The sequence below is a fragment of the Apiospora kogelbergensis genome, assembly GCF_038363985.1.
Source record: "Apiospora kogelbergensis strain CBS 113332 chromosome Unknown utg000007l_segment0_segment0, whole genome shotgun sequence".
NCBI classification, from domain to species: domain Eukaryota; kingdom Fungi; phylum Ascomycota; class Sordariomycetes; order Amphisphaeriales; family Apiosporaceae; genus Apiospora; species Apiospora kogelbergensis.
This window is the reverse complement of record NW_027117424.1, coordinates 3,571,471-3,598,331: the sequence shown is the minus strand read 5'-3', so window position 1 is coordinate 3,598,331 and position 26,861 is coordinate 3,571,471. Positions and strand designations below refer to the sequence as shown.

The window sequence follows — 26,861 nt, the reverse complement described above, 5'->3', positions numbered from 1 at the left end:
TACAGCATACAGATCTTTCAGAGGCTCAACCACTCCATTATAGCGCTATCACTACCCGTTGTAGCGTGTCGCGTCGAAAGTATCCTGAACCGACAGAGACATAACGCCGTCTCAAGCCCCGAATCCTGAAACGCCGACACGAACAAGAATGCCTGCTCCAGTATGGCTGGTGTCCTGATTGCTCCTCGACCATGCCCCGATTATGACGTGGCAAAACAAGCATGCATATCCCAACAGCACAGCGACCCGATACAATCGCGAATAAGCACAACGCCGATATCCCCGTCAAAACAGATATATACGGAGGGAGGCATCAAACACGATAGTCGAACATGTCTACCGACCCAGGAAGAAAGGACGGCAGTGACTTTGGCCAGTCAAGGACAAAGATTTGCCTGTCCATTTTTCGCACGAGATCCCTCGAAATACATGAAGATAAGGCCATGCTCAGGACCAGGGTGGGACTCTGTGCATCGAGTAAAGTGTGTTTTATCGACGGAGTAAATTTCTACTCTCTTGGGATGCATGTCGCTAATATATTATACGCTGAATAGGGAACACATATATAGGAAGCATATGCAGAGCTCATATATGAGTCGGTCCAAACACAACTTCGAGACTGCCGCCGACCATCAACGCCATAAACGTTCGAAATCCACGAACATGGAAAGGATCATTATAGAGAATGATGGAGTAGATGCAACGAAGGAGCGGCAACTAAGGGCGAGAAAAATGGTAGACCAGCAATCCGAGACCGGCTCCACAGACTCAGGACATGGGTATAAACGATGGTATATGATATACCGCATTCTGTTTCCTAACGATCCACCGGATAAAGATCCAAGCCCATGTAAGTTACTAACACATGCTCGATGTTCAAGAATTCATCTAATTTCTTTCAGACCATGACATGAGTATTCACCGAGCAAGTGTGGCTGGCGATTCTGTTGGGAGCTTAGGAGTTGATCTACCACATGATCTGCAGGGGCAAATCGTATCTTTGACGCAGACCCTCGCTAAGGATATTGCTAAAATTTACGTATCAGCAAGAGATTCTGGTAACCTCAGGGGATTAGAGCCCCAGACAAGCCAGAGAAGCAACGAGTTCACAAAGGACGTACTCAACATGCTGAAACACGACAAGAAATCAGAAGACTGGAACTCATCAGAATGTATGGACCCAGAGAGCTGGAACCCATCGGTTTCCATGGATTCCATGGATTCCATGGGCTTACTTGGGATACTTGGACCTGTTACTCCCAACGGCACAAGTCCTGACTTGACATTCGATACCGGTTTTGAGGTCCTACCTGCAAACTACCAATTGAGCAGGATGGGCTGGACAAATCGTTATACATTCCAGGACGAGCTTGTTAATAGCTCGTTTCCTGCCTGTCCTATAGAGTATGGTAACCCAGTGCTAGATAATTGTTATTTAGGGGATGGAGGCTCCAGTTGGCTAGACGATGGAACCTAGTAGCTATTGACTTAATAATTTAGATTTCTCGAAATACATACTTTATGCGCCATTCCTCGACAGGTAGGTCCATAGAGCATATAGGGCATGATTACTTTTAGATAATTATAACTGCACTTGCCTAGGTAAGCTATGAAATAGGTACTTGGAAAAGGAAATTAGAATACCATTCCATTCAACGGGTATTCTCGCTGTCTCAAAGATAAAGAGTAGAGGTCTTTAAGTGACTCGTTTATTACCTTCCAGTAAGTGTCTGCTGCATTAAAGTAGCCAGTACATTTGGAACAAGTACATCTCCCGTCATCTAGAGTCTTCCAAAATTTACCAAATTATGGAATGAACCAATCGGATTGTCTGATTACTTGCGCGCGAGTGCGCAAACTTTTGAATACACCAATAAATTTCGAGTAAATAATGGGGCTAATGCACCCTTTGTTGCTGCGCCTCTCATCACGATAAACAGGCTCCGACACCTGAATCGACATGCGACCTTGTATCATGACAGGGAAGGGTGAGCATATATTGCAGCGGAGTGCTTCAAAGTACTGTGCCTGTACGAAGTACAACCCTGGAAAGTATAGCATATCTGGCATTCCCATAGACCTGATGGGAGTTTACAAGACTAGCAGAATCACCTGCGCCGACAACAATTATTTAAAGGAGCGCTGCCTCAGCGTTTTATTCACCCATTTCATTTCGACTCTGTGAGATGCAGCTACTAATGCGCATTTGCATTCAACATATATTGTCCAATGTAGTACCGCACACTGGACACGTCGCTCTCCGTCAACAATATCAAGTTCAACGCTGATTCTCTTTTCATTAAGGGCAAAAGTGAGCTGGACCAGCGCTATTGGGATCCAGCGGGATGCTCTCTTTGTCTCTCTGCCAAACTCGTCTCTTTCTCTCCCTCCCTTACTCCCTTTCTCCTCAAAGTTCTATGTGTTCAGTTACTTGCTCCAATATCGCATCTTTTTCTTGGAAGGGTCATCATTAACCATTACATGTTTCTGAATTCCGCTGTCGCTTGTATTGGTCTTTTCATTTGAGAAAAGGTAGAGCATCATGTGGCTCCTAGTACAACTTAGGGCTATTGACAACATGGAACGATTTCTTACAATGGTTTACGATGACGATTACTATTCCAAACTTTTCGACAACTCCTTATCTTTCTTTTTTTTCTCTATTTTTCCTTCAGCTCGATATCGCGCTTTACCATTCGAAGTTCAACAATACAATACAACAATAAAACCAAATCTTGGGAATGATGCAACAACTTGAGAAACAGAAATGCGACGTTCACAGATTGATATGGATATCATCTGTGAACGTCTCCCAGCTTCTCTCAAAATTCTAATGAAACAAGTTTTCAGTTGATGTCACTGAATCCAAACACCTAGCCTGGACATCGAGTTGCGACACAGACAGAAACCCAGCAAAGGGGCACGGCGCCGTAGCAGGCAGGCCAAATACACCGCAAAGAAGACGACACTGAGACGACGACTAAGCTAAAGCTCCATGCCCACCTACACAACCACGAAAACAAACCCACTGCTTTGAGCACGGACGCCGCCGACATGGTCCAATGGGACTTCCCAAAAACAGAGCTGCTCGATTCCTTTGCATGCTGTATATACCAGCCAGAAGTACCAAACTGATGTGATGATTTGACGTCAAAGTAACAATCGAAAATCGGGACCAATTCGACAAATGTCGCCTTGACTCCCCCGATCTGCTGTTGCATCTTTTCTCTTCGCTGTGCAACCCCGACAATCGAGCAACCGAAACACAGCACCTTGAGCGTACTGAACCAAAACGTTTCAGCTCCCGAATTGATCGTACTGAGCAGTCGCACCGCAATAGCAACAATGTCTTCTGCAAATCCCACCGAACAGCCGCGCCTGGCCTGCCACTTCGTCAAGGCGCATCAGATGAACTGCCTAGTAGCGGTTTCGGGCAATTGTATCCGTGGATTCAAGACTATGTCTGCTCTCCAGTAAGGAAGCCCCAGTGCACTTGCTACATCTCTTGAGACTAATCGATCCAGCCAACATTTGAAAACCGTTCACCTCAAGGAGGGGGAAAGTGGGCTACAGGGTCCCATAGACAACCAGCGGATTAAGGACGATGTCAAGGCTTGGTACGCAAGAGCAAACAAGAGAATGCCCATCGAAGAGAAGTGGTTCGGAGTCTACAAAACCTTGTTTCCGGGTGCCTACATACCAAGGGACCCTTACAATCAGCCTCTGCACGAGCTGTTGAATGTCGACCCCGACCTTCGTGTCCTGGTCCAAGAAACGGTCCATCACAACGACCTTTCAACCTTGCGTCTCAGCGACGTCTATGACAACCAAGACGACGGACACATGTATTCCCATCTTTTCAACGAAGTCGTCGATGCTGACTTCTATATCTATGACCACGCCCAAGACGAGGCCGGCGAAGAACTTGCTGATTCCACATTTCCCACCAAGAAGGAGATTTAGTCTCTACACTGGCAAGATACAACTCGCTTACGATGCCTGCGCGAGACGTAACGAGCATTCACGATAACGACGGCCGATGGATAACGAGAACTGGAATGAAGGAATTTGACATTTTTGGGGTTTTGAGAGCATTGCTTATACTACCCCGCCAGCTTTGGTTTCCAAACCGAAGGACATAGCTCTAGCCTTTTATGTATTGAGTACTGAAAATATGTTTGCGGTGCTACGGATGCAATTGCCATGGGGGTGGGTTTCTCTTCCTGTCCCTCCGTCTTCATGTCGGAGATTTATTACGTGTTCACGTATCTAAACAATTGAACACTACTGTTTTCTTTGCGAACGTGACATAGAAGATAAGACCAAACAACTTCTTCAACCCAATGCGGCGCATTCCTTCCGTGAAACGTATTTTGGAGTGAAAATGTAGTCAAATTTGACCTTGAGAAGGTTTGCATTATTCCCCATACGCTATTTCGGACGACATCCGAGTCCCGTCCCAGTACACTGGTTGTGATCCGTGCCGCATCGCTTGTGTTGGCACTTCCCCACCAGAATTCTGGAAACAACCTAGAACACTCGAGTCAAGCGCCGAGTTCAATTGACGTGCCTGTTGTCGCAACTTTCGCTGCACGATCACTCCTGGGATGGGCGACGCAACATCAACTCCACCTAGAGGCTTCGTCACACTTCGGAACCCGGCAGCGTCTATGCTCTATTAGTCGTACAATTAATGCAGCACCTGATTTTTGGTAAGACAGTATCTGGATCACGGCTAATTAATCTTGGTGCTAGCTGGGTCAGTGTACAGCAATGGTGATTACATGCATCGTTGAAGGAAGAGCACCCTGCTGATTGAGGATGCGCAACGACAGCGCGTGCTTAATTCCGAGTCTCTTGTACTTAAGATCCAGTAAGCAGTGGCCCGGGGGCGGCCAAGGTAATCAAACCCTACCAGCTACCAGAAGCACTTGAAGCCTGTCACCCTCGCAAGGGAACTTTGACCCCGCACCACGACGGCACGCTGAACGAGAAAGATCCCACGTGACAAGGTACTACAGACCACTTCAAGAATAACCGTGCGTTCGTGGAATCTCTCATGGCACCATAACGGGAATTTCTGCCGCCTTTACCCCGCCAAAACTGTCTGGGGCTCGGCAATGACCATATTATTCTTGTTCATCTTGCGCTTGGGGACGTTAATCCGCCTGTAACCCTTTTTCTGGCAGGCCTGACCGCAATGGATTGGCTGAGCGTTCGAGCAGGGTGAAGTGGTCTAAAATGTCATGATGTTCCGCGCAGGATATCCACTCCGAGTTGGTGCCGGCCTTTTCTTCGAGTGCCCCTTAAACCCCTTTCTCGTCGCGTATCGTGAAGTGGACGACGTGCGAACCCGAATTTGGCCCTGGATCTCATATCGGATGGGCCTCTGTGCAGGGGCCTTTGTTGGAATTCATCTTCGACTACCACTTTCAGTCCATGCATTTCAGGCCCTCGCCGGCCTTGGGTCTCACGAACTCTTTATAGCTTGGTTTTGATGCCGTCTTTGAACCAATCTGCGTACCACCACATCTAAGTAGGTAGAATCCATCGTTGATTGAGACGCACAAATCGCTGTGTCATGGGGTACATGGACGATAACCTACCCATCATGGTAATCCTTATCCTTTGAAACCTTTTCATACTCGCGTATAGACACGTGAAGGTTCTACAAGAGGACGTGCATCAATACCATGCCGCAACACTGTGGCTCGATGTAGCTGAGGTCTTCGTCGAGCTCTTCTAGAAACGAGGAAACATGTTGTAGTTACACTCCAGGTGGTCGCCACTCCCCTTGGAATGTGGTAGCTTGTCTTCCTCTGTCCCCCGGAACCATTGACTGAGGTCGACGACCCAGTCAGACGTGCCGCCAAAGTTGAAGTCCCCAAGTCTTGCTATTGTAGTTCTCGATGTCTTTTATCTGGATCACGGCGTTGTAAGCGATGGCCCAGCAGCCGTCACTGTCGCTAACACGATGAGTTGCGCATGTTCCGTCTGGCTGCGGCTGAGGTGTCTTGTCTGGAAGATTTCCAAACGAGTAGCAAACCCACTGCCTGGGCATTAACATAGCGTAAAGATTAGGCTTCTTATCGTACTTTAAGAAGTCGATGTCTCGGATCTCATAGCGAGATGCTAAAGCGGCACAGATATCATTGTCCTGGACTTGGATGACTCGGCAATCCGCACGAGAAATCAATCGAGAGGCTGTCGCGATAGAGCCGACGCGTAGTTCCGAGGAATTGGAAGAGGAAGACGAATGCGAGCTGCCCACGATGCCGACTTCCGCCATCGACTTGGTGTTTCCTAGCTTTTTGACACTGTTGCCGCTGGATCACATCTCGTCTGCTTTGTGGGCCAGTTTGAAATCAGCCTCTTTTTCGACAATAAAGAGGCCGATTCTGAAAGGATTCTCGCCGTTAGCATCGCAAGACTGAATCACCCGGCTTCCGCTTTGGATGTCGGACTTGAACATTCCCGAGTCTAGAGCGATTGCGCTTTTGATTTGGACGTCTGCACTGGCGTCCAGGCCAAGGATGGATTATTCGTACTTGGAAAAAAAGCAGGGTATGGCCGCAGCGGGCGCTCTTATCCAGAAAAAAGCTCATTATCTCCAGTGCTTGCTTATAAAGCCTGCGCACGCGATGTAAAATGCCTTTTTTCTTGCTATATCAGAATTATATACATGCTTAGTCTATATCCTAAGCTTCCCGCTTGGTTAACATCCTTCTTATATCCGTCTAGGGTGAACATGCATTCATCATTCTCGAGCCTCTTCGACATCCGACCGGGGGTGAAATCCAGCCCCATACTCCTGAAAACAGCGTGTTCGGCCTTGTAGCTCTGGGTAGCCTGGCCGTTATAGTACGGGCCGTCGGCGAGCCAAAGACTATCCTCTACCGGTACAGGGCCATCCGGAAGGGTTGCAGGCTCATAGTTACGCACCCAGTACTCGGGATTCTCCACAATCCCACCCAGTGTATTCCCCGGTTTGTCCGGCATGTCCCTGCGGTAGAAAGGATTCGGCGACGTGGAAGCAGCTGCCATAAGACGGTGAAGGCCCATTCCTTTCTCCTCCATTTCCGTTTTCAAGACTTTGTATAGATCCTTGTAATCACACTTAATGGCAGCGGTAGCGGCTATATCTAGGATCCCACCGCCACATTCTGACAGCAGCGAGAGCATTGCTTGGTTAGGGCGGTGCGGCCACCAGATGAAGTATGGAACGGGCACATCCGGCCAGCCGTGCGATTTGATCTCTTCGAAATCGCGTTCGTCGAAAGCGTTCACCATGATGCGGCGAGCCATGATAGACTGCTTTATCCAGTCCAAGTAGGTCCACCCCGGCCTGTCCACATCTGCACGTTTCGTACCATCTGTAGTCTGGGCGCGAGGTGTACTGTGCATAATCTGGTCGCCCCACCATCGAGCGAACATGGTGTGGTGATAGATGCCTCGGATGACACTGAGCAACTCGTAGTAGTCCATTGCTTCAAGCGGGTGCTTCAGTCGTGTATAGCGGTCAACACTGCCATCATAGGCTGCCATCTCGATGAGCAAGGTTTTCTTCATGGTGGGAAGATCCAGAGGCAGCGGTTCGTACAGAAGCCGAACTTCCTCCGGATGCAAGGACCGGTCTAGTTCGGGGTGGCGAAACTCGCTGTCGTTGATCTTGGAGTCCTCCTCGATGGACTCCAACAACCCAAAATAAAAATCTTCAGGTGTCTGTAGACGGGACTCTAGGTACCACCGGACCTCTGTATCCCCGTTAAGGAACGCTGGGCAATGGGGCTTTTCCAGCTCGATGGAACGACATCGATCATCCATGACAGAGTAACGACAAGGATAGCTCATTATATGTTGGTAAATGAGACGTCCGCCATCGGTGGCTCCCTCTCTGGCCTCCTCGGCGGTAGAGACGTCAGGAAGCAGGTCTAGTTCAAGGTAGAGGTCATGATACCCAGCGGCGGCACAGGCACGGCCAGCTTGGTACCGCATCTCCGGGTATTGCCTAGCAAGCTGGCGATAGGTAGCTTCTGAAGCCAGGTGGGGATACCAGATGCAGTATGGGCGCTCTTCCTCGGCCATTTGATCGGGTACCTGATTGCTCATGATCAGGCGAGCGTTGCGAGCGCGGGCGAGCTGGGCATCCCCACTGCACAGGTCGTTGATCGTCCTACTGGTAGCAAAGTCATAGTGTAATCGAATGCCACGAATAAGGGAAGACCTGGCTACTACGCTGTCAATGTTTTGAGGGACCTTCTCTCCCCTGATTGCGGCAATGCAATCGGGCAGATTTTCGACCTGCTCATTCATTTTTGTGTGGTGAGAAGTATGGAAGGAGGGAAATTGGATGGAGAAAAGAGGCACAGCTGGGGGAAGTTTGGCATGGGATCGGCCCGTCAGGCATCAGGATTTTAGCCGAGGGAAGGAGGGGATTCAACATGCCACATTTGTGTGGGGATGGCCAAGACTCAGCACAGCATCCACTTTGCCGTCGTCCTGTGCATACGTACACGCATATACACATACTAACTAGCCCGGGTTGTGATATAAAGACAGATGGTAGCCATTGGGCGGAAATACCAGGAGAGTTGCACTGCAAGTCCTTCTTTCTATCCAGTACGAGACGATGCACTTTCTACTCTCGCTTCTAGCATGGCTGTTTCCCTGCGTCCTGGCAGAAGTATCAGGATGTTCAAACTACGTGGCCCGTTCAAATGAGAGAATATGGATGTGGGATATGTATGATACCATCACGTATTCAATCAGAAGCAGCCCCCCTCTAGTGCGATCCATCCGGATGACCAACGAGCTCTGGCCACATAGAGACATTGAAGGCCCAGACAACAAAATTCCATTTTCCCACAGCAATCCAAGCGAGTGCAAAAAGTACACTTACGCTGAGTTCATGACAGTCGTTGAGCGAGGTGATCTAAATAGCGGAGCCGAAAGGACCCCTTTAAGAGCACCTGTGTGCACCTGGCTAACCAGGGAATAGGAATCGAAACGCCTCTGCCGACGCAGCCCGAACTCGTCAAGGACTGCGGCAAGTTCCACCTGGTGGAATCGGGCGAGTCCTGTTCGGCCATAGCGTCGGCCAACGGCATCACGCTCACGCAATTCCTTGGGTGGAACGCGGCGGCCGGCCGCGGCTGCAGCGGGCTCTGGGCCGACGCCTACGCCTGCGTCCACGTCGTCGGCTACCACAAGCCTACGCCCGCCCAGCAGCCCCGCAACGGCGTCGCCACGCCCGCGCCCATCCAGAAGGGCCAGACGTGTGCGGTCATCGCGTCGCAGTACCATGTCTCGGTCGGCAACCTGGTCTCCTGGAACACGGCTGTTGGGCCAGGCTGCACGGGCATGTGGGCTGAAACATACTTGTGTGTTGGTGTATTGTGACCTTCCGGTAGATCCTGATATCCGAGAAGATAATTGTTAATATCTTAAAATCTAATATTTAAAGAAGTAGTACGTAGTCACATCTAGCGGGGCAAATTTCAGTACAGCGCGCTTATTAACCGCGAGCTCGCCCTACTGTCCCCTGGCATTTCTAAGTGGGACCTTCCCATAACTTCGGATTTTAGGGTTCAGGTGCAGCAGCGCATTGACCAGCGCCCGGCTGCCCGGTTCGCCAATAAAAACGGCGTTAATGCACTCCCTGTACTCAAGCCCTTTAAAGCCATTATCCCCGGTTCCCCGTCATGACCTGCATGACTTTAGTAAGCGCCCGCATCACCATTGTAGGTCAATGTCCCTGGTTCCATAGGAGGACTAGGCATGTACAAATCGTATAGTGGAATATATATAAGGAAAGATTGCCTGTGTAATTGACATTTCTCATCCATCGCCTCAGCTTTGACTCATAGAAACAGCCACCTACACGCATCACAATCTTCAACATGACAAACCAAGTCCTCACACGTCAAATCGGCCGTGATGGCCCAAGCATACCCGCCGTCGGCTTCGGTCTGATGGGAGCAAGCGCCGGCTATGGAGCCACCGAGTACGTTGCTTGCATTCTACATGGACTTTCGCTAACCAACAGCCAGTTCCGACGAGACTCGCCTGAAGCTGCTCGACCGCGCCTGGGAGCTTGGCTGCACCAACTGGGACACGGCCGACATCTACGGCGACAGCGAAGACCTTGTCGGCAAGTGGTTCCACCTGCACCCCGAGCGCCGCGCCGAAATCTTCCTGGCCACCAAGTTCGGCCTCCACGCCCAGGGCCAAGGCATCGCCGTGAACTCGGCCCCCGAGCACTGCGCGCAGGCCGCCGAGAAGAGCCTGAAGCGCCTCGGGGTCGACCAGATCGACCTCTACTACATGCATCGCGCGGATCCGGAAGTGCCGATCGAAAAGACGGTGACGGCGATGAAGCAGCTCGTGGAGTACGTAGCAACTTCTTAAACTCCATCCATCCCCTGATCATCGTACTGACATGGATGCGCAGGGCGGGCAAGGTGAAGTACCTCGGGCTGTCGGAGGTGTCCTCGGCAACCCTCCGCCGCGCACACGCCGTCCACCCGATCAGCGCCGTACAGGTCGAGTACAACCCCTGGACGCTCGACATCGAGGGCGAGTCCGGCACGAACCTCCTCGCCACCGCCAAGGAGCTCGGCGTCTCCGTGTTCGCCTACTCGCCTCTGGGCCGCGGCATGCTGACGGGCCGGTACCGGTCCGTCGACGACTTCGAAGCCGACGACTTCCGCCGGTCCCTGGAGCGGTTCCAGGGCGACAACTTCCAAAAGAACCTCGTCTTGGTGGACCAGTTTTCCGAGGTGGCGAAGCGCAAGGGCTGCAGCCCGAGCCAGTTGGTGCTAGCGTGGCTCACGGCCCAGTCCGGCAACATCTTCGTCATCCCCGGCACCAAGAAGATCCCGTATCTGGAGGACAACTTTGGGGCGTCCAAGGTGTCCATCACTAGCGACGAGGAAAAGGAGTTGAGGAAGCTTGTCGAAGAAGCTGGCGTGAGCGGCGGCCGAGGCTTAGTCTTTGGCTCGTTCGTGGATACGGTGCCTCTTGAGTAGTATTGAGCCCATCCTTGGTTCATATCAGACGTAAACAGGTAATAATAAATATTTAATCGTTCTATTAGTTTTAACCACGTTCAATTATACTTCTCAGGCCACATCAGTATATACCTCAAGCTGAATTGGTTCGTTGCAGAAAGTTTGTTGTGAAAGAGACCCTGAAACGCAGGCCAACTAATCAACTGATATTGTCGGAACAAACGGCCCGAAAGAGCATGTGGACAATATATTCCTTTCCCCTCTCCGGCCCGCTGGCAGTTGATAGTCTATTACCATATACTATCACACAACCAACCATTCACCTCAAATCAGATCAGCAGAATATGGGGGGCGAGCACCTTCAGTACACAGGCGAGGTCGAAGTGCCAGTAGAGGCGATTCAGACCGTTGACCCAGCAGTCGTCAAAAGTAGGTTTTGCATGTGCCGGATCCAAGTCTTCCTCGGTATCTGAAGCTAATATTTGGACTAGGCCTGCCCGCTGGTTGCCAGGTCAAGGGCATCGCGGCCCATGGAGCCAGTTCTTGGACCCGCACCGCCCGCATTGATACCACTTTGAATGGTGAAAAGCAGTCGTTCTTTATCAAGGTAAGTACTAGGGAGGCCATACTGCATCTTCCGCGGACCTGAAAATCTTGACGACTGCATACGGAGATCAAGGCAAGAGAATATTGTCAGGAGAACATCTCTGTATGAATAGGATCCACGATGTGATGCCTGGTCTTGTCCCCAAGACCATTGCCTGGGGTTCTTACCTGGATATGCAAGAAATTCACTTCTTCCTGGCCGAATTCCGGCCCATGAAGGACGTGCTTCCGGACATTGAACGTTTCCCTGCAAAGATGGCCGAGCTTCATCGAGTGGCCACATCGCCCGACGGGAGATTTGGCTTCGGTATCACGACTTTCCATGGGAACATCCCAATCGAACATGGCTGGTCGGACACATGGGAAGAGTATTTCGCCAGAACCACGAAAGCCCTGTTGAAACTAGAGCAGGAGGCCCAAGGCCCAAATGACGAAATCCAAAGGCTCATGGTGCCCTTCTTCAGCAAGGTGATTCCACGACTGCTCCGCCCATTGGAGACAGGAGGCCGATCGATACAGCCGTCCCTGATTCATGGGGACCTCTGGCACGGAAACGCCTCGACCGACGGCGAAACTGGCATGCCAATCATCTTTGACGCGGCATCCTTTTACGCGCATAATGAGTGTAAGTGACATGCAGCATAACCGGCCGATGCACTTTACTCATGGCCAACTACAAATGAGCTAGGCGTATGGAGACAGCCTTGGAATGAGATCGGCGAGCCCTATCGAGCGCGGTACTATTAACACTTTCCCAAGTCTCAGCCAGAGGAGGACTACGATGACCGCAATATGCTATATGCCTTGTAAGTAGAGCCCGTGTCCCCTCATACTCCGTGATCACTTACACTGTTCAACTCGAACTAGGCGGGTTAATATACTGGATTCTATCCTATACAAGAAAGACTCTGGGTACAGAGAGATGTAAGGAATTTCATTGTGTCCGAACATGCCACGCATGTCGCTGACTTCGACATATAGGTTAATTAAGTGTATGCGAGATCTCGTCGAGAAGTTCCCTGGGGGTCTAAAAGGGTGGGAGGCTACTCCCGTATAAACGATTATGAAATATTCAGTCAATTCCTACTTGAGCAACTACAGTTATCTACGAGGCTGCAAGCCGTTTACAGTGCATTTAACTAAACGACATTGCCGGGGCGTATTTGCACGATTTCTCGACAAGCCACTTCTCCAGCAACTCCATCTCCATCAGAGCAGCGGTCACTCCCTTAACGCTCAGAACATTAATGCGCTGGGCGTCTTCTAGGTCGACGATGCGCACCGAGCCGTCGCGGAGGCGGATAAAGTTGCCGGCGTGGACGTCGCCGTGCACGAAGCCGGCCGCGTGGAGGGCGCCGAGGGCGGCGCGGCAGGCCTGGCGCTCCGCCTCGGGCACCACGTAGTCCCGGATGCTCGCCGCGCTGGCGGCGCGGAAAATGTCGAAGTAGCTCTGAGCGCCCTCGAAGAACTCCGACAGGAACCCGACGACGCCGCGTCCCTGCTCCGTCACGAGGCCGCTGAAGCGGGGCACGACCGTCCCCGTCCCGCCCAGCGCTGTGTCGATCTGCTGGTGGATCTCGATCTCGTGCGCCATGTACTGCTCGGGGGTGATGTTGCCTTGCTGCCCGTAGCCGACCTGCAAGCAGCAGACCTTGGATTCTTCCTTGGACTCGGGAGAGACGAGAGCAATGCTAGCAGGCTGCCCGGTTGCTCTTATCGCCGGATCCGCCTGGAACCAACCGGGCCACGTGTCCGGGAATTCCACCAGCTTCATAAGTAAGCCGGGCGCCTGACGGGGGCGACGCTGTTAAGGGGTCGCACCACGCGCAGTCGGTCCTCGCAAAGGCGGTTCTCGAAGCGAGCCGAACTGATCTTTTCGAACTGCACCAAGTTAGAGTAGTCAATCGCCGCCAATCCCATTGGGAATTTCACACCACTCAGCTCATGGATCACCGGCACGTGTATGGGGTAGCTCGTCACATCCCGCGGGCTCATCATATCGCCGGGGCTGGGCCGTCTGAGATGAAGGCACTTGAGGTCGGCAGGGATGATCCTGGGGAGCACTAGGAAGGCGTCGCCGTTGTTTGGCTTGTTCCATCGCTCAGGGAACCGCTGTAGGGCCTCATCGGTCACGGATATGTACCTAATCAGACCGTTAATACTGGCTCGGACGATATATCCGTCCAGCTCACTCACCCTCTTCGCAGCGAGAACTCTTATTTTATTGGGAGTGGCCATCTTGCTCATGCGTTTGATTACCGTTCCGATCTCGGTATTCTTTCTTTCGCTGTAGTGGGATATCGATAGACAATAGTACTGACAAATGAGGAACTAGCAAGTAGCCTATATACTTCTTGCGCTCCTTGAAACACTACCAAACAATACTCTTTGTTTCAAAAGGCCTTTGTCCTAGCTGCGATCGGTAACCCTCAATCATCGCTGAGAGATTAGGCTTGTCCAACTTGGGCTACTTGTCCAATCGTCGCTGCATATCCATCAGGCATCGATCACCACCCCCGTATCTCTTTGTCTCTCAATAACAGCCTCCTTCGTGAAGGGGCTGCGAGCCCTGATCTCTTTGCCCCACTTGATGACAATGAAAGGGGTTGCCACCAGCGCCAAGGACGCGAATGCAAGCAGCGTGCTGGCCCACTGGAACCCAAGATCCGTGTACAGCGCCGAGGACGCCAGGGGGAGAAACGCGATGGACAAGTTCTCGGCCAAGCCAACGGCCGCGAGAGCACTTGCGGCATACTTGCTATACGCGTCGATTAGGTAGTTGGCGATGCTGATGACCACGGCGGTAGTCCCGGCTCCCACCAGCGCCAATCCCACCGTAATCACCATCCAGTGCAAGGCGGCGTGCGCCGCCCACGCGTAGATGAGCATGCCCCCGTGACCCCCACGAACCCGCCGAGGATGGCGGTGTACAGCCGCGCCTCGGGGATCGGCGTGCCGGGCACCTCGGTGTTTCGGGCTGCCGAGGCTTCGTACCAGTGGTTCGTGGACAGGGAGAACACGGTGCCCAGCACTTCTCCCACGACGATGGCGCTTTGGACGTAACCGGCCTGCACGGGGCTCCAGCCGTAAAGCGCACCGTATACTTGGCCCACTGAGTGCGTGAACAGGTAGATCGTGCCAAGACTGAAGGCCGCCCAGATGGCGGCGACGAACACCACCCACTCCGTGAACAACATGTACAAGGGCCGCGTTAAGCTTCGGATAATTCGTTGTTGTAATGGCGTGGGGTCGGCTTCTTCTGCCGTGTATGCCTTCTTGCCCTCCCTTCGCATCTTCTGGGCCTTAGCTCGTAAAATGGCTGAACCACGGCTTTCAGGCAGACCCGCACAGAACACAGGAAACAGAGCGCTAGTCACGATGAGTTCGATGCGCCCAATCCACCGCCACGGGAGGTGCTGAAGTATGGCGGCTCCGAGCACGGGGCCCAGGCTCGTCGCCCCCAGGTATATGAGCACATAAAGCGCTACTGGCGTGCTGCGGGCCTTGTCCCCGAAGAAGACGTTGGAGGCTATGCTGGCGACGGCGTCGCTCATCAGCGGCACGCAACCCCCGCTGAAGAAACGGGCCGTGACGAGGGTGGCGAAGCTGCGGGCGAATCCGATGGGGATCAGGAGGCACACGAAGCAGAAGTAGGTGCCCAACACGACGGGCCGGACGCCCCAGTCCTCCATGGCCGGGAAGATGACGAGGGGGAACAGGGCGGCGCCGACACCCCATGATGTGGTGATCCAGTAGGAGTGCGGAAAGGCATCGTCGGAGATGCCGAATTCGTGCGAGATAGCTTCGTGGGCGACAGCGAGGATGCTTCCGTTCATGGAACAGACGAAGCTTGCGAGCAGGCCGAGGCCGACGGTCCACCATTTCTTCCAGGAAGGCCAGTTGAAGGGGTCTTGGGGATCGTCTGGGCCATCCCACGTTACGACGACTGCATTTGCCGAAACATGGGAGCACGGCACACAGGCCGCTGCCGAGACGGTAGAAGCCATGACACAGCTAGAGTGCGAGGAAGAGAAAGGTCCGATATGATGGAATTTGTGTTGACATTAAAATTTCGTTATCTCAAACATGTAAAGAGCAGACGACGAAACATATGGCTCTTGGTCTTACTTAATTATATCAGAAAACATGAAGGAATGTTTTTACATCTTTCAACCGCATACTCTATGCCCTGATTCCACTGGCCAGTGAAGACATCTAAAGAGGTAACTGTCCCGATTGGGTAGGAAGCCGAAAACAGTTAGGTGTCTTCTAGATCCACTCCAGGGATCGAAGTAGATCATCCAGGCCTTTGTCAAATAGGGGCCGGACCCCTTGTCTTCTAGGCTTCTCGGTGCACTCATGTAAGCACCATACGGAGACCATAAGTTCATAGGCTTGCTTATAGTTACAGTAGCACTGGTTATCTTCTCATCTTCTCCGGTTTACATTTCTTACTTGTACGTTATCTGGTGTTTCGTCTGCTTCATTCAATGCCCGTCAAGCGGACCTTTGATCAACCAAAGCAGAGCCGTCTTTGTAACGGCTGGCAGCGAACCTCCTCTGCCACATGCATCCGATCCACGATCTGACCCCACCAGACGTTATCAAACCCCTTTAGTTCCTGTGTAGCCCAGACCTCCTTCAGCAGTGGCACAGTGCTGTCGAACATGTGGTACCGAGTCGCGTTGTCCCAGAGCGAGCAGAGCCGAAGGATCCTCCCGCGCGTCGACTCGTCGCGTAGCTCGCAGCCGGCGAAAAACAAGGGTAAGAGCGCCTGCTTGGCCACCATGTTGCTGTCCTCGCGGCACGCGAAGACGTGGTCGGCTATGACCCGCGCACGCCGCACCGTGCTCATGGGGACGCGGCGTCCAGGCTCCCACCGGAACACCCTTTGCACGTAGAGGAGCAGGCCGTGGCGCCAGGCTTCGGCGCAGTGCATGCTGTCCATGTCCTGATGCATGGATGCTTCGTCCTGATCCGCCATCGGTGGCGAGACATGTTGCCAGGACTCCAGCGAATTCTCGATCTCTATAATGACATCGTCATCGTCATCGTTGAGGTCGTCATATTGCACGGACGATGATGATTTTCTCTTCTCCGGACTCAGTCTAGCCAGGCGCATGACTATCCCTACGAGTGGCAACGGACATCCACACAGGCGAAAGTAATCCCATCCTCGCTCGTCGGAGTTTGCCGCCACTGCTGCTTCGAAGTAAGAGTAAGGAAACACGCATTCCTCCCGGGCTACTAAACTTATAATTGCATCCCACCTGCGAGACGCAATGTCAGTTTAAGCCTCCTGGGATGAACTCATACATCAACTCGAATGAAAGCCCAACGTACCAGGTCATCAAGCCCACCTGGACAACTGCTCTAGGTGATTCGGTCCACAGCCTTGGGCCGCCACATGCCTCAAGAAGTGTCAAAGCACCCTGGAGATGGACACGCCAATTCCCGAGCGCAGATTGCGTTTCCTAATGCACCAGACTGTAAGCTATAAACAGGGACAGGGGTTGGGATCGGTTCCATCAAATAGAACTCTAGTGCCCTTACATCTAATGAGAATAGTATGATGATTGTATCGAGCATGTAATAGGTATTTGTCAAATTTCTTGAAGTAATGAGGCCCTCTCGAAGTAATTGGAGTGCCGCACCCCGGTGATGCTCAGTCGAGGAGCTTTCCACGTGATGGCCAGCCAACGCCATAGCAGCATGTGTGAGGAAGGGAGGCTCAGGTTGGACGCCCTTGTGGTACTGAAATGGATTGGCCTGCAAGTCCAGCGTCAGCGGGATCTTGCAGAACTCTTCGTTATCTGCGAATCTCAGTTAGTGGATGGATGTTCAAATTAGATCTGAAAAAGAAAGAGACGGGTGTTCGGAGAAGTGGGGTATCATACAGCGGTCGAGGACGGGCTGAAAACGATGGCCTATATTATTATATAGTATGGCGGATGGTGTTGGTAGGTACATGTAGTTATGGCCCCTAGTATTGGTCAAGTCAGGAATCGTAGACCCTAACCACGGCAGCACGGCCCTTTCCTGGATTGTGTCTTCCGCGCAGTCAGGAGGCCATCCATCAATCCTTTCGAGGGGCGTACGCTCGCTGTCCTCGAGCACCGAAGTATCATTCTTTGGGTTCCTAGGCGACGGGCAGTTGGGGGACAGACTAGCGGAGTCGACCTCAGGACTTGTTTGGCTCTTGTAGGAGCCCGCCCGACGGTATGTCGCAGGAGCAATAGGCACGTCTTCTTGAGGAGGGATGGTGGTAAAAATGCCGCTGCCCGTGGGATTGACTGGCCCTTGAGTGTCCGATCCTACGGGGTACTCGCAGATGAACTCGTACTGTCGCGGATTGGCCCCCTTTGCAGGTACTGCTTTCCTTCGCGCGATTGCCTTCTTGGCGGGCTTTCGAGTGAGCGAAAACCCCGGTTGCCAGTGCAGTTGCCCTTTCGGCATATTTTCCAAGTCGATCCGGAAAGCGGCAAGTTGCAGAAATTGGCAGCTAATGGAACGCAAGAGGTGATAAGTCTTTGATCTCGAATGAGGCGTGTGGACACGGACAGGACAGGGTCGCATCCTTGGCGGACTATCACGCGCCACGGTAGCGGTCCAGTAGCACCCACAGCGCCTTGCCTTATCAAGACGGTTGCCTAATTTGGAAGTTGCCCTTTCGGGCTCGGGCTATTCATTACACGTCACTGGTCACCGATATATACGAGATCATCTTATCATTTGTGTACAAGATCCAGCGAGCTAACGAAACTAAGTCACATTCGCCAATCCTTTTGGTTCCCAGGGAGTGCTCCAGACTACAGAGCCTACCGATTGCCAGTTCTCGTCAACTGGGCCCACAGGTCAATATAAGTACGTTCGTGCAATTGATGCAACTCAACCACCGCCCCTGGTACCAGGCTCCTGGTGCGGGACAAAAACGGCTGGGGAGGATACATCGATATAAGAAGCTTCTTGTCGCCTTCAGACAAGACTGCCTTCATCTCGATTGGCGTGGTAAGGTTGGGTGCTACACGTAGGGCAACGGAGTAGTGCATGATCGAATCTCGATCATACGGTATAAGCGCGAGCCTGTCGATCTTATCTATGAAATTGAATCGAATAGCCTCCTTGCTCATGTCCTGATAACTTTTTCTAAGTGCAGATTCTCTCCACTCGATCCCAGAGTCAGGGTGCTGATGTTGATGATCAAGGCCAAGAGCGTGTCCAAACTCATGGAGGACGACACGCTGCATCCGATGTTCATTCAGGCCTCCAAGGCTTAGCCACATTGTAATGAGATTATTAGGGTCTTGGCCTGATAGATTCAATAGACCTAAATGGCTGCAAGAATAGCCGTGGTCCGTGAAACGAATTCGAATAGCGCAGGGCCCATTCCACTGCAAATCGTCTAGAAACTTGAACCTGACCGACATATTGATTGCGTGGTAGTGATCCTCGACAACGCGTTTCACAAATTTCCGTTCTTCATTGCTGCCGTTGACAAAGCACACTGTATAGTATAACCTTATAACAGGTGCGTTTCTGCAAGGGTCGAGGCGTATACTGGACGTGACTGGTGCTTGAGGCAGGGTAGGTGCTAGGGGCAGAATAGGGGTTTGGGAAAAGATAGGGGCTTGGGGAAAGATAGGTGCTTGAGGTGTGGCAGTTGTTTGCCGGGTGGCCGGATGTCGCCATAGATTCTGCAGCCAGGTGTTGAGACGCGTTTGATAATCGTGACTGTAAATGAACCTGCACAGTTGATACGCATAAACCAGTATTGATATGACCAGAATCATAACAGGTATGGGGTCCATGGTACTTTAGGTGTATCGTTACGCCAGTGGTTGTTTCTTTTGGTATATCCTGAATGCTTTGCCAGGGGACGCCGGATGTAAGCTTTTATGCTCTTGTGTATATGGGGTGTGTTGATGGAAATCTAAGGACACATAATAGTTGTATCGTTGTAGGTGTTTGTTATTGTCTTTTGATTTGGTATTTGAGACAGGTATGCACACGGTCATGGTATATATAGCCCTCGACGAACAGAGTATTCAGGTTCTAAAGGATTCGCAGGTTATAGAACATTGGATAGGCATAAGACAGTGCGTCTTTTTCTAGAAAATACGAGACCATTCTCGAGTGAGGATATACCAGTGGCTTGCAAGAAAGCAGTCATATAGATCCATATAAACTTAGAATCTTCGAAATTTATCTAGCTTCAGTGTTCTCATCCTCAACAAGCGGTGAGCTCGCTAATATCTGCATCGAGTCTGGATACAAGCTTGCCGCCGCCAGCTGCACGTTATGAGTCTCCAAGACGTGAATATCTCCATCGTATTGTTTACCATCACACCGTGACGCCCCTGTCGCCGAGTCCGTGATCGTTCGCCCGCCCAATCCCCTGGCGCGAGACCGGTAGCTTTGCCGTCTCGGTCGTCCAGAAACATAGGTCTGTTGGTAAGGGCTTGACGTCGCCCGTATCGACGACCTGGTCCAGCTGCTTGGTCCACGCGATAAAGTGGCCCAGCCAGATCTGGCCTCTGCTTTGCCGTACGCCATGGCCGTGTAGGCGTAGACTAGGCCGGGGTAATGCCGCGCGCGGAGTACGAACCAGCATTTTCAATGACTCTAAGAGAGCTCGGCGAGTGTTTGACTTACTTATTGTCACTTTTCTCAACATCGTTAATTTAAGTAGAGAGGGGAGGCTTTAGGTAGCTTTGGGGGATGGGCACGGTTGTGTTGATTATCTTTCAACTAACTCGGCTCGAATGCGTGTATGATCAATCATTAGCATAGGGTATAGATTTGTCAAATTAACTTTCCATTCTAGATTAAGTTCCACAGACAAAGCCTAGCAGGGTCGTGTTTTCCAAATAACTAGGTAGGGGAAATACACCAAATGGACTGTTGGAACCCCCGGTCCAATGAACCAAGATCAAACACCATTTCACCAGAAATGCGCATGCCACCATATGGTGGCTCCTTTCCATATGAGCCCGCGAAGCGTCCGGGGGTGTGATTGTTGAGGAGATAGTCCTCGAAGCGCTCGTCGGTCCAGAAGCGTCGGGCCTGGGCCAGGCTCGGGTGGCCCGTCCCCTCGGTGTTGATGTACCCGGCCTTGACGAGCAGGTCCTTGACGGCCATGATGGGGCCCAGCGCCACGCCACCCGACGCCTTGTGTTCCTTGTTGCGCCGGTTATACGTCTTGGCCAGCGTCTTGAGGGTCAGCGGGCCACCCTCGGCGTCGTCGAGCATCGCGTCAAGCACTATGAAAATGAGATCAGTTAGCACTGTCTGGCTGCGTCGAGGAAAGGGGTTCGTTGTGGAACTGGGAGTGTTTGGTCACGGATCGAAAGGGATTTGGAGGTCGCGTGGTGTCATTAGGCAAAAAGGGCTTACTCTTGGGCTGCATTCTGAAGTTGTCGCCTTGGCGAAAGTCCAGCCGGGTCAGGGAAGTGTCGTGCTCTAGAACGTTGTGCATACGACTGTCGCTGAGGTCAAAGGTGCCATCTTCGCGCAACACCGGCTTCATTGTGCCCGACAATGCGTGCGCGAGGGTACCCGTTACGTGTACGGCCTCCATCAGCGCTGCCTCGAGCATAGGCAGGGTGATGTTCTTGCCATCGCGAGGGCTATCCCAGGAGAGTTTATTAGATACCAATGAACGCTTAGTTACGGGATATATTGTCAGTCTGGTTTAGCTACTTACAGGTACCCCTGGTTGCACAGGGCATTCAATGCTGGACATGGTGCACGAAGGGCTATGTCAAGCCTGTGGTAGGAGTGGTCTTCCTTCGCGATCCTCCGTCTTTCTTCATCACGCTCTTTGGTGTCGAAGTTGAAGATTGACTTGATGAGGCTTGTGAAAGTGACTAACATGTTTGCTGCGTGCGTATGGGATTTTCGAGATCAATCGCGGCTCACATATTGGGCAGTCAAACAAGAGCTATGTTCGCACATAATAAATAAAAGTTGACGGGCATGACCCTCACCTCCCTTGTGTTAGCCACATGCATGTCAGCCGAGGGTACGGGCATTATGCTTCCCTCATCATATCCTGTTCGGGACACGGCTCACGCTGTGGCTGGCTGAAACACGGGTTGACTGGTCGAACCACGAGCGCCGTAAGCTTACGGCAGAGTCACCCTGGGCCAGTACTACGTGAGACAAGGCTCGTTTGCTGCAGGACGGTCGGTATCGTGTGCGAGACCTACATGAACCGCCCCGACAATTGTCCCTCCTTTGGGTAGAATTTCCCAGAAATGCCGGTCAAAGCTGACCGCTAGGGAATTGCCCGTTGAACCTGGGCGATGCGAATCCGCCCTATCGAATGTTTCCCGCCCGCCTGCCGCCCTTTCTCACTTGTGAGACCACCAGTCTGCCTGAAGTCTCACTGGGTCAAAGCAGGGTATAAGTCGCACCACTTCGCAGCCATGCGGTCAGCTTCCGACGCACCAGACTGCATCATCGCAGCAAGCTAAATATCTTGGCCGTCAGACTTTACGAGCACAGCGTTTTGGCTTGTGATCGAGGCCGTTGCGCTTCTTTATATGGTAGCCTGACACACGCTGAAAGGACTTGACTTGTGCATGCGGTTGTCGTGGTCATTTAACTCCTGGTAAACGAAACCACGGCGCTGAGCAGCAATCAACTCGAGCCGCAATCATGAGCGAGCAGAAGAGAAAGCTCCAGCCCTCGCTGATCGAGCGGGCAGGAATCGCGTCGTTCAACTTCCTCAATAGGTTCGTGCCGTGGTACAAGCTCCCCCGGCTACCTCGGGGCCTTCAACCTTGCCTTCTTGCGGATCTCGCTGCGCAATTATAACCTCCACGATGGCTATGCCGACCCGGCGGCTCAGGGGAGCTTCGGCGACGCCCTCGAGGACGAGCGCTTCCGGAACGCACGCAACTCGGATGGTAAGTACAACTCGCTCGAGCTGCCCCTGATGGGCTGCGCCGGCATGCGCTTTGGGCGCAACTTTCCCCGGGAGGACTGCCAGAAGCCGACCGAGGAGGAACTCTGGACACCAAATCCACGGGTCATCAGCGAGAAGTTCATGACGCGCAAGAGCTTCAAGCCAGCGACGACCCTCAATCTGCTGGCCGCTGCCTGGATTCAATTCCAGACCCACGATTGGTTCAACCACGAAAATGTAAGCATCGCATTAGATTCCCCTCAAGCCGGGCGGACATTCTTAAACTGACCTCCTGCATAGGAAGAAGAGAACTTCCATATCCCGTTGCCCGACGGCGACAAGTGGTCGGACAAGACGATGAAGCTCCCTAAGACCAAGCCGGACGCGACGCTCAATCCCTCCGATCTCAAATGCCCCGGGTACAAGAACGTGAACACGTCCTGGTGGGACGGCTCGCAGATCTACGGCTCTAGTGAGGAAATCACAGCGTCGCTGCGGACCAAGCAGCCGGACGGGAAGCTCACATTGAACGCGGACGGCACAGGGGCCTTTATACCCCGCGACCAGGACGGCAACCCGCTCACAGGCTTCAAGAACAACTGGTGGGTTGGTATGGAGATGCTGCACACGCTGTTCGCGCTTGAGCACAATGCGCTGTGCGACACGCTGCGCCAGGCGTATCCCAACTGGACCGGGTAAGTTTTCATAACTTCTTTGTACTCCCTCCATCGTTTGGTGATCTTAAGCTCTTCCATGCCGATTTCGCGACATCTTTGCTAATTGAAAGCCATTTCCATGATGTAGAGACCAGATCTTTGACAAGGCCAGGCTCATCAATTGCGCCCTGATGGCCAAGATTCACACGGTGGAATGGACGCCGGCCATCTTGGCTCACCCCGTGTTAGAGATCAGCATGAACGTCAACTGGTGGGGCATCGTCGGCGAGAACCTCACTAAGCTGGTCGGTCGCGTGTCCAAGACGAGCGAGATCATCTCCGGCATCCCCGGCTCCGGGGTCGACCACGATGGTGTCCCTTACAGTCTAACCGAAGAGTTCGTGTCCGTGTACCGCATGCATTCTCTCATTCCCGGTTAGTGACTACCTATTTCCCAACTCTCTATCTGGCTTGAGGCTTACACTAACTCGCTACTGCTAGACGATATCGCCTTCTTCGAAGCGAAGCAGGGCAAGCACCAGACCACCACCCCGATTGGCGACCTTGCCTTCAAGGGCGCCACCAAACCGCTCGACGCCGGGCTCTCGTTCAGCGACCTCTTCTACACCTTCGGCATCAACTACCCGGGCGCCATCACCAACAACAATTACCCGGACTTCCTGCGGGACTTCACAGACCCGGACGGCGTGCACCGCGACATGGGCACGGTCGACCTGCTGCGCGACCGCGAGCGCGGGGTGCCGCGGTACTGCGAGTTCCGGCGCATGCTACGACTAAGCGTGCCCAAGACCTTCGACGAGCTGGTCGGGCGGCAGAACCCGACGCTGGCACAGGAGTTGTCGGCGGCTTACGGGGACGACATCACGAAGGTGGACGCGCTGGTGGGGTCGCATAGCGAGCCCGTGATCCCCGGGTTCGGGTTCAGCGAGACGGCGTTCCGCGTTTTCATCCTGATGGCGTCGCGCCGCCTCAAGAGCGACCGCTTCATCGCGGGCCAGTGGGACGCCGCCACCTACACCCCCGAAGGCTTCCGCTGGGTCCAGCACACCACCATGAAGGACGTCCTGGTCCGCCACTTCCCCGAGCTCGAGCCCACGCTGCGCAAGAGCAAGAACGCCTTCGCGCCTTGGGCCCAGATGGACGAGTCGAAGAAGTACAAGGGCAAGGAGACGAATGCGCCGCCCGAGAAGTAAGTGGGCTACATTGATTGGTCAAAGAGGGTGGGGATTTATCAACACTGGAAAAGGGGCACGATGCCGGAATAAGGGAATGAGAATAGGGTCCATTCTGCTCAATTGCGTTTAACTGGATAATACCTCATCAGTCTCTCATTTCATTTGGGGGATCTGGCTTACAAGCACATGATGAGGTGGTGTTGTTTAGTTCGATCTCATGATGATACCAATCTCTGGGCTTGCCCCGTGCGGGTTTCACTGCTGTGCCGCACATAATTCGCGAGCTGTTCTCAGCTCCCTCGTTGGCGGGGTTCTCGAGTCTTCTTCATGCCCATTTCTCCAGTAGATCTCGTATACTTCCATTTGCGTATGGGTGTTGTTAACTACGGTGCGACCGAATCCGAAATGTTGTCCACCGTGTCTCCCGCCCTGGTGCCGACCGTGACGGCCCCCTGGCGGTGCTGCCCGTCTTCTTTTGCCCACGGAGTTGCTGTACACCGCCGTGCCGTACCATGCGACGACAAAACCTCGCGCTGTATTGTATGAAGCCAGTCTGATAAAGCATCACTGAGTCTTCACACGACAACTAGAAATGGGTATGTCCTTCCTCCGCCCAAAGGTGACGGCGGTCCGATGTGCCGAATGGTGTGCGGAACCAGCTGCGGCATGCCTTTTGAAGCTCATCGTCACCACGGCCATGGGCGACGCGTCTTGACTGTGTCTGCTTTATCACAGCTTGTTCTCTCAATGTGTGAGTTCGCCTCAGCTTGAATAACCTCGTCTCCGAACCTGCTCGGGTGTTTAGTTCAAAGGGTAGCAGACAAACTAACGCCGCTCTTCTAGGCTTGGAGTCTTACTCCGATGCGAAAGCCTTGCATTCTGGGCTTATCCGATACCTGCTTTCCAACGCACATCCCAAGTTGATTGCACTGCGTCTCGCTATGGCCCATGTCTGAAAAGACCTCGGTCGCGTACAAAGCAGATAGACCAGCCGTACACTACGGCGTCGACATCGACGACCCAGACGTACCCGATCGAGTAGCCGACTCACGATGACCCGAACAAGTGGACCGTATATACCTACAACCAGAAACACGTTTGAACCGGGCCTTGCTAGGAGCTTGCTGCTTGTACGTCTGGGCCACTACTTAGGTGCTGTACCTTTCCCTATAACCTACGATTGGGCCTGCCTGTCGGACCTGGGTGACGAGATCTGGTTTGTATACATTAGGACGAAGAATATGTCAATGAAGCCACTGCGATGGCACGTCGCCGCAATCGAGTGACATGAGAAACTGATGGGACAGTCAGTTGATACCTACCTCGAGCTTTCGTTCTTGTCAATGGCGTCACTGTTACCAGAGTCAGTGGTTCTGCTGACTCGGATCGCCAGGCGAGCGGCATGTAGGAATACCATTTCCAACCTTTCTATTGAGCATTGACATTTGGCAGTTAAAGAATCATGTTTGCGTCTGAATGTTGAGACGTTTGAGCTTCTAGGATAGTGCATAAAAGGCATGTTACCCCCTAATTGAGAAGCTGGGGGTTGCACTCTCCGGCACTTCGCACTTAGAACACGGATGGAACCTGACAACACGTAATTCGAATACCGTGTATTCCTGCTCCCGATCTGGTCCAAATCGATTCACATATTGGTGCTATTGTTGATGGGTGTTTAATCATGTTCTGTTTTTTACTGGTATAGAACCGACTAAGGGGGACCAGAGCTCAATCGCAACCAGGAATGATCACCACTACACCTTGACCTAGCCTCGATTTATTAATCTCAGCATATGCTGGCGACTTGAGCACGTATACCAGACTTTGATAGAGGCCCTATCAGGTCCTCGCTATCATGTCTGGCACTACTAGCAGGCACATCGAAATACCTTCGTATGCGATCTCTTCGGCCGTTGAAGATCATGCAAGATTGCATATCCACTATCGATGATCTGCATCAAACAAGAGCCATGGACATGAACACACGCACACACACAAGTTAATGAGCCCGTTCGTATTGATTTAATACGAGGTTGACTCAGGGAGTCATCGGTCGCATTGCCATCGTAACGTCCTTCATTGAATTTCGCCGAGAGACCACGGCCTTTTGCTTCACAAGGGTCATTGGCGAACGGATCTAGCCGCTAATACTATGGAACCACGCTGCTTCAAGAGAAGCGCCGAGACACCATGGCTCTATTTCCCCGGCCTGACACCCCCTCGCTCACGCAGGTAGGGTCTCTCGGCCATGACGCCCACCATCTAATCATCCCCTACTTTCCTCACCGGTCGAGGGGCAAACGACTTCAGAGAGCCTCGGCCGCTATATGGCCGAAACATGTTCAATGTCGTATCTGCCCACTTGCCAATGTACTTATTCGTCTGCCCCGAACTCCCCTGTACCCTGTGCCCATACTCGCAACATGTAAAAGAGCAAGAGATAGAGGCAGCGCCCTGTCGTCAGGCTTACACTGGAAGCAGCGTC

General features: G+C 52.6%; 12 protein-coding genes across 12 annotated transcripts; 6 read left to right on the top strand and 6 right to left on the bottom strand.

The window, feature by feature from the left end:
• Window positions 1-732: 732 nt before the first annotated feature.
• On the top strand, window positions 733-1,477 carry PG998_011559 (uncharacterized protein; the record flags this gene model as incomplete). The annotated part of the gene is made up of 2 exons (XM_066878375.1): window positions 733-850; window positions 903-1,477. The coding sequence occupies 2 exons, from the start codon at window positions 733-735 to the stop codon at window positions 1,475-1,477; spliced, it is 693 nt and encodes a 230-aa protein (XP_066727429.1).
• Window positions 1,478-3,345: 1,868 nt separating this feature from the next.
• Window positions 3,346-3,963, top strand: PG998_011558 (uncharacterized protein; the record flags this gene model as incomplete). Its single annotated transcript, XM_066878374.1, has 2 exons — window positions 3,346-3,473; window positions 3,525-3,963. The coding sequence occupies 2 exons, from the start codon at window positions 3,346-3,348 to the stop codon at window positions 3,961-3,963; spliced, it is 567 nt and encodes a 188-aa protein (XP_066727428.1).
• A 2,700-nt stretch (window positions 3,964-6,663) lies between these two features.
• Window positions 6,664-8,313, bottom strand: PG998_011557 (uncharacterized protein; the record flags this gene model as incomplete). Its single annotated transcript, XM_066878373.1, has 1 exon — window positions 6,664-8,313. The coding sequence occupies one exon, from the start codon at window positions 8,311-8,313 to the stop codon at window positions 6,664-6,666; it is 1,650 nt and encodes a 549-aa protein (XP_066727427.1).
• A 246-nt stretch (window positions 8,314-8,559) lies between these two features.
• On the top strand, window positions 8,560-9,399 carry PG998_011556 (LysM domain-containing protein; the record flags this gene model as incomplete). Its single annotated transcript, XM_066878372.1, has 2 exons — window positions 8,560-8,619; window positions 8,941-9,399. The coding sequence occupies 2 exons, from the start codon at window positions 8,560-8,562 to the stop codon at window positions 9,397-9,399; spliced, it is 519 nt and encodes a 172-aa protein (XP_066727426.1).
• A 500-nt stretch (window positions 9,400-9,899) lies between these two features.
• On the top strand, window positions 9,900-11,027 carry PG998_011555 (Aldo-keto reductase yakc; the record flags this gene model as incomplete). Its single annotated transcript, XM_066878371.1, has 3 exons — window positions 9,900-10,003; window positions 10,050-10,388; window positions 10,451-11,027. 3 exons carry the CDS (start codon window positions 9,900-9,902, stop codon window positions 11,025-11,027), a joined length of 1,020 nt encoding a protein of 339 aa, XP_066727425.1.
• A 326-nt stretch (window positions 11,028-11,353) lies between these two features.
• On the top strand, window positions 11,354-12,248 carry PG998_011554 (uncharacterized protein; the record flags this gene model as incomplete). The annotated part of the gene is given in 3 exon segments (XM_066878370.1): window positions 11,354-11,438; window positions 11,501-11,616; window positions 11,628-12,248. The coding sequence occupies 3 exon segments, from the start codon at window positions 11,354-11,356 to the stop codon at window positions 12,246-12,248; spliced, it is 822 nt and encodes a 273-aa protein (XP_066727424.1).
• Window positions 12,249-12,750: 502 nt separating this feature from the next.
• Window positions 12,751-13,853, bottom strand: PG998_011553 (uncharacterized protein; the record flags this gene model as incomplete). The annotated part of the gene is given in 2 exon segments (XM_066878369.1): window positions 12,751-13,419; window positions 13,437-13,853. 2 exon segments carry the CDS (start codon window positions 13,851-13,853, stop codon window positions 12,751-12,753), a joined length of 1,086 nt encoding a protein of 361 aa, XP_066727423.1.
• A 258-nt stretch (window positions 13,854-14,111) lies between these two features.
• Window positions 14,112-15,622, bottom strand: PG998_011552 (MFS multidrug transporter; the record flags this gene model as incomplete). Its single annotated transcript, XM_066878368.1, has 2 exons — window positions 14,112-14,403; window positions 14,526-15,622. 2 exons carry the CDS (start codon window positions 15,620-15,622, stop codon window positions 14,112-14,114), a joined length of 1,389 nt encoding a protein of 462 aa, XP_066727422.1.
• Window positions 15,623-16,128: 506 nt separating this feature from the next.
• Window positions 16,129-18,071, bottom strand: PG998_011551 (uncharacterized protein; the record flags this gene model as incomplete). Its single annotated transcript, XM_066878367.1, has 4 exons — window positions 16,129-16,885; window positions 16,959-17,089; window positions 17,169-17,428; window positions 17,513-18,071. 4 exons carry the CDS (start codon window positions 18,069-18,071, stop codon window positions 16,129-16,131), a joined length of 1,707 nt encoding a protein of 568 aa, XP_066727421.1.
• Window positions 18,072-19,956: 1,885 nt separating this feature from the next.
• PG998_011550 (uncharacterized protein) lies at window positions 19,957-20,226 on the bottom strand (the record flags this gene model as incomplete). The annotated part of the gene is made up of 1 exon (XM_066878366.1): window positions 19,957-20,226. One exon carries the CDS (start codon window positions 20,224-20,226, stop codon window positions 19,957-19,959), a length of 270 nt encoding a protein of 89 aa, XP_066727420.1.
• A 260-nt stretch (window positions 20,227-20,486) lies between these two features.
• Window positions 20,487-21,488, bottom strand: PG998_011549 (uncharacterized protein; the record flags this gene model as incomplete). The annotated part of the gene is made up of 3 exons (XM_066878365.1): window positions 20,487-20,875; window positions 21,009-21,241; window positions 21,319-21,488. The coding sequence occupies 3 exons, from the start codon at window positions 21,486-21,488 to the stop codon at window positions 20,487-20,489; spliced, it is 792 nt and encodes a 263-aa protein (XP_066727419.1).
• Window positions 21,489-22,274: 786 nt separating this feature from the next.
• Window positions 22,275-24,394, top strand: PG998_011548 (uncharacterized protein; the record flags this gene model as incomplete). Its single annotated transcript, XM_066878364.1, is given in 5 exon segments — window positions 22,275-22,351; window positions 22,371-22,761; window positions 22,825-23,219; window positions 23,329-23,615; window positions 23,682-24,394. The coding sequence occupies 5 exon segments, from the start codon at window positions 22,275-22,277 to the stop codon at window positions 24,392-24,394; spliced, it is 1,863 nt and encodes a 620-aa protein (XP_066727418.1).
• Between the last annotated feature and the right edge of the window lie 2,467 nt (window positions 24,395-26,861).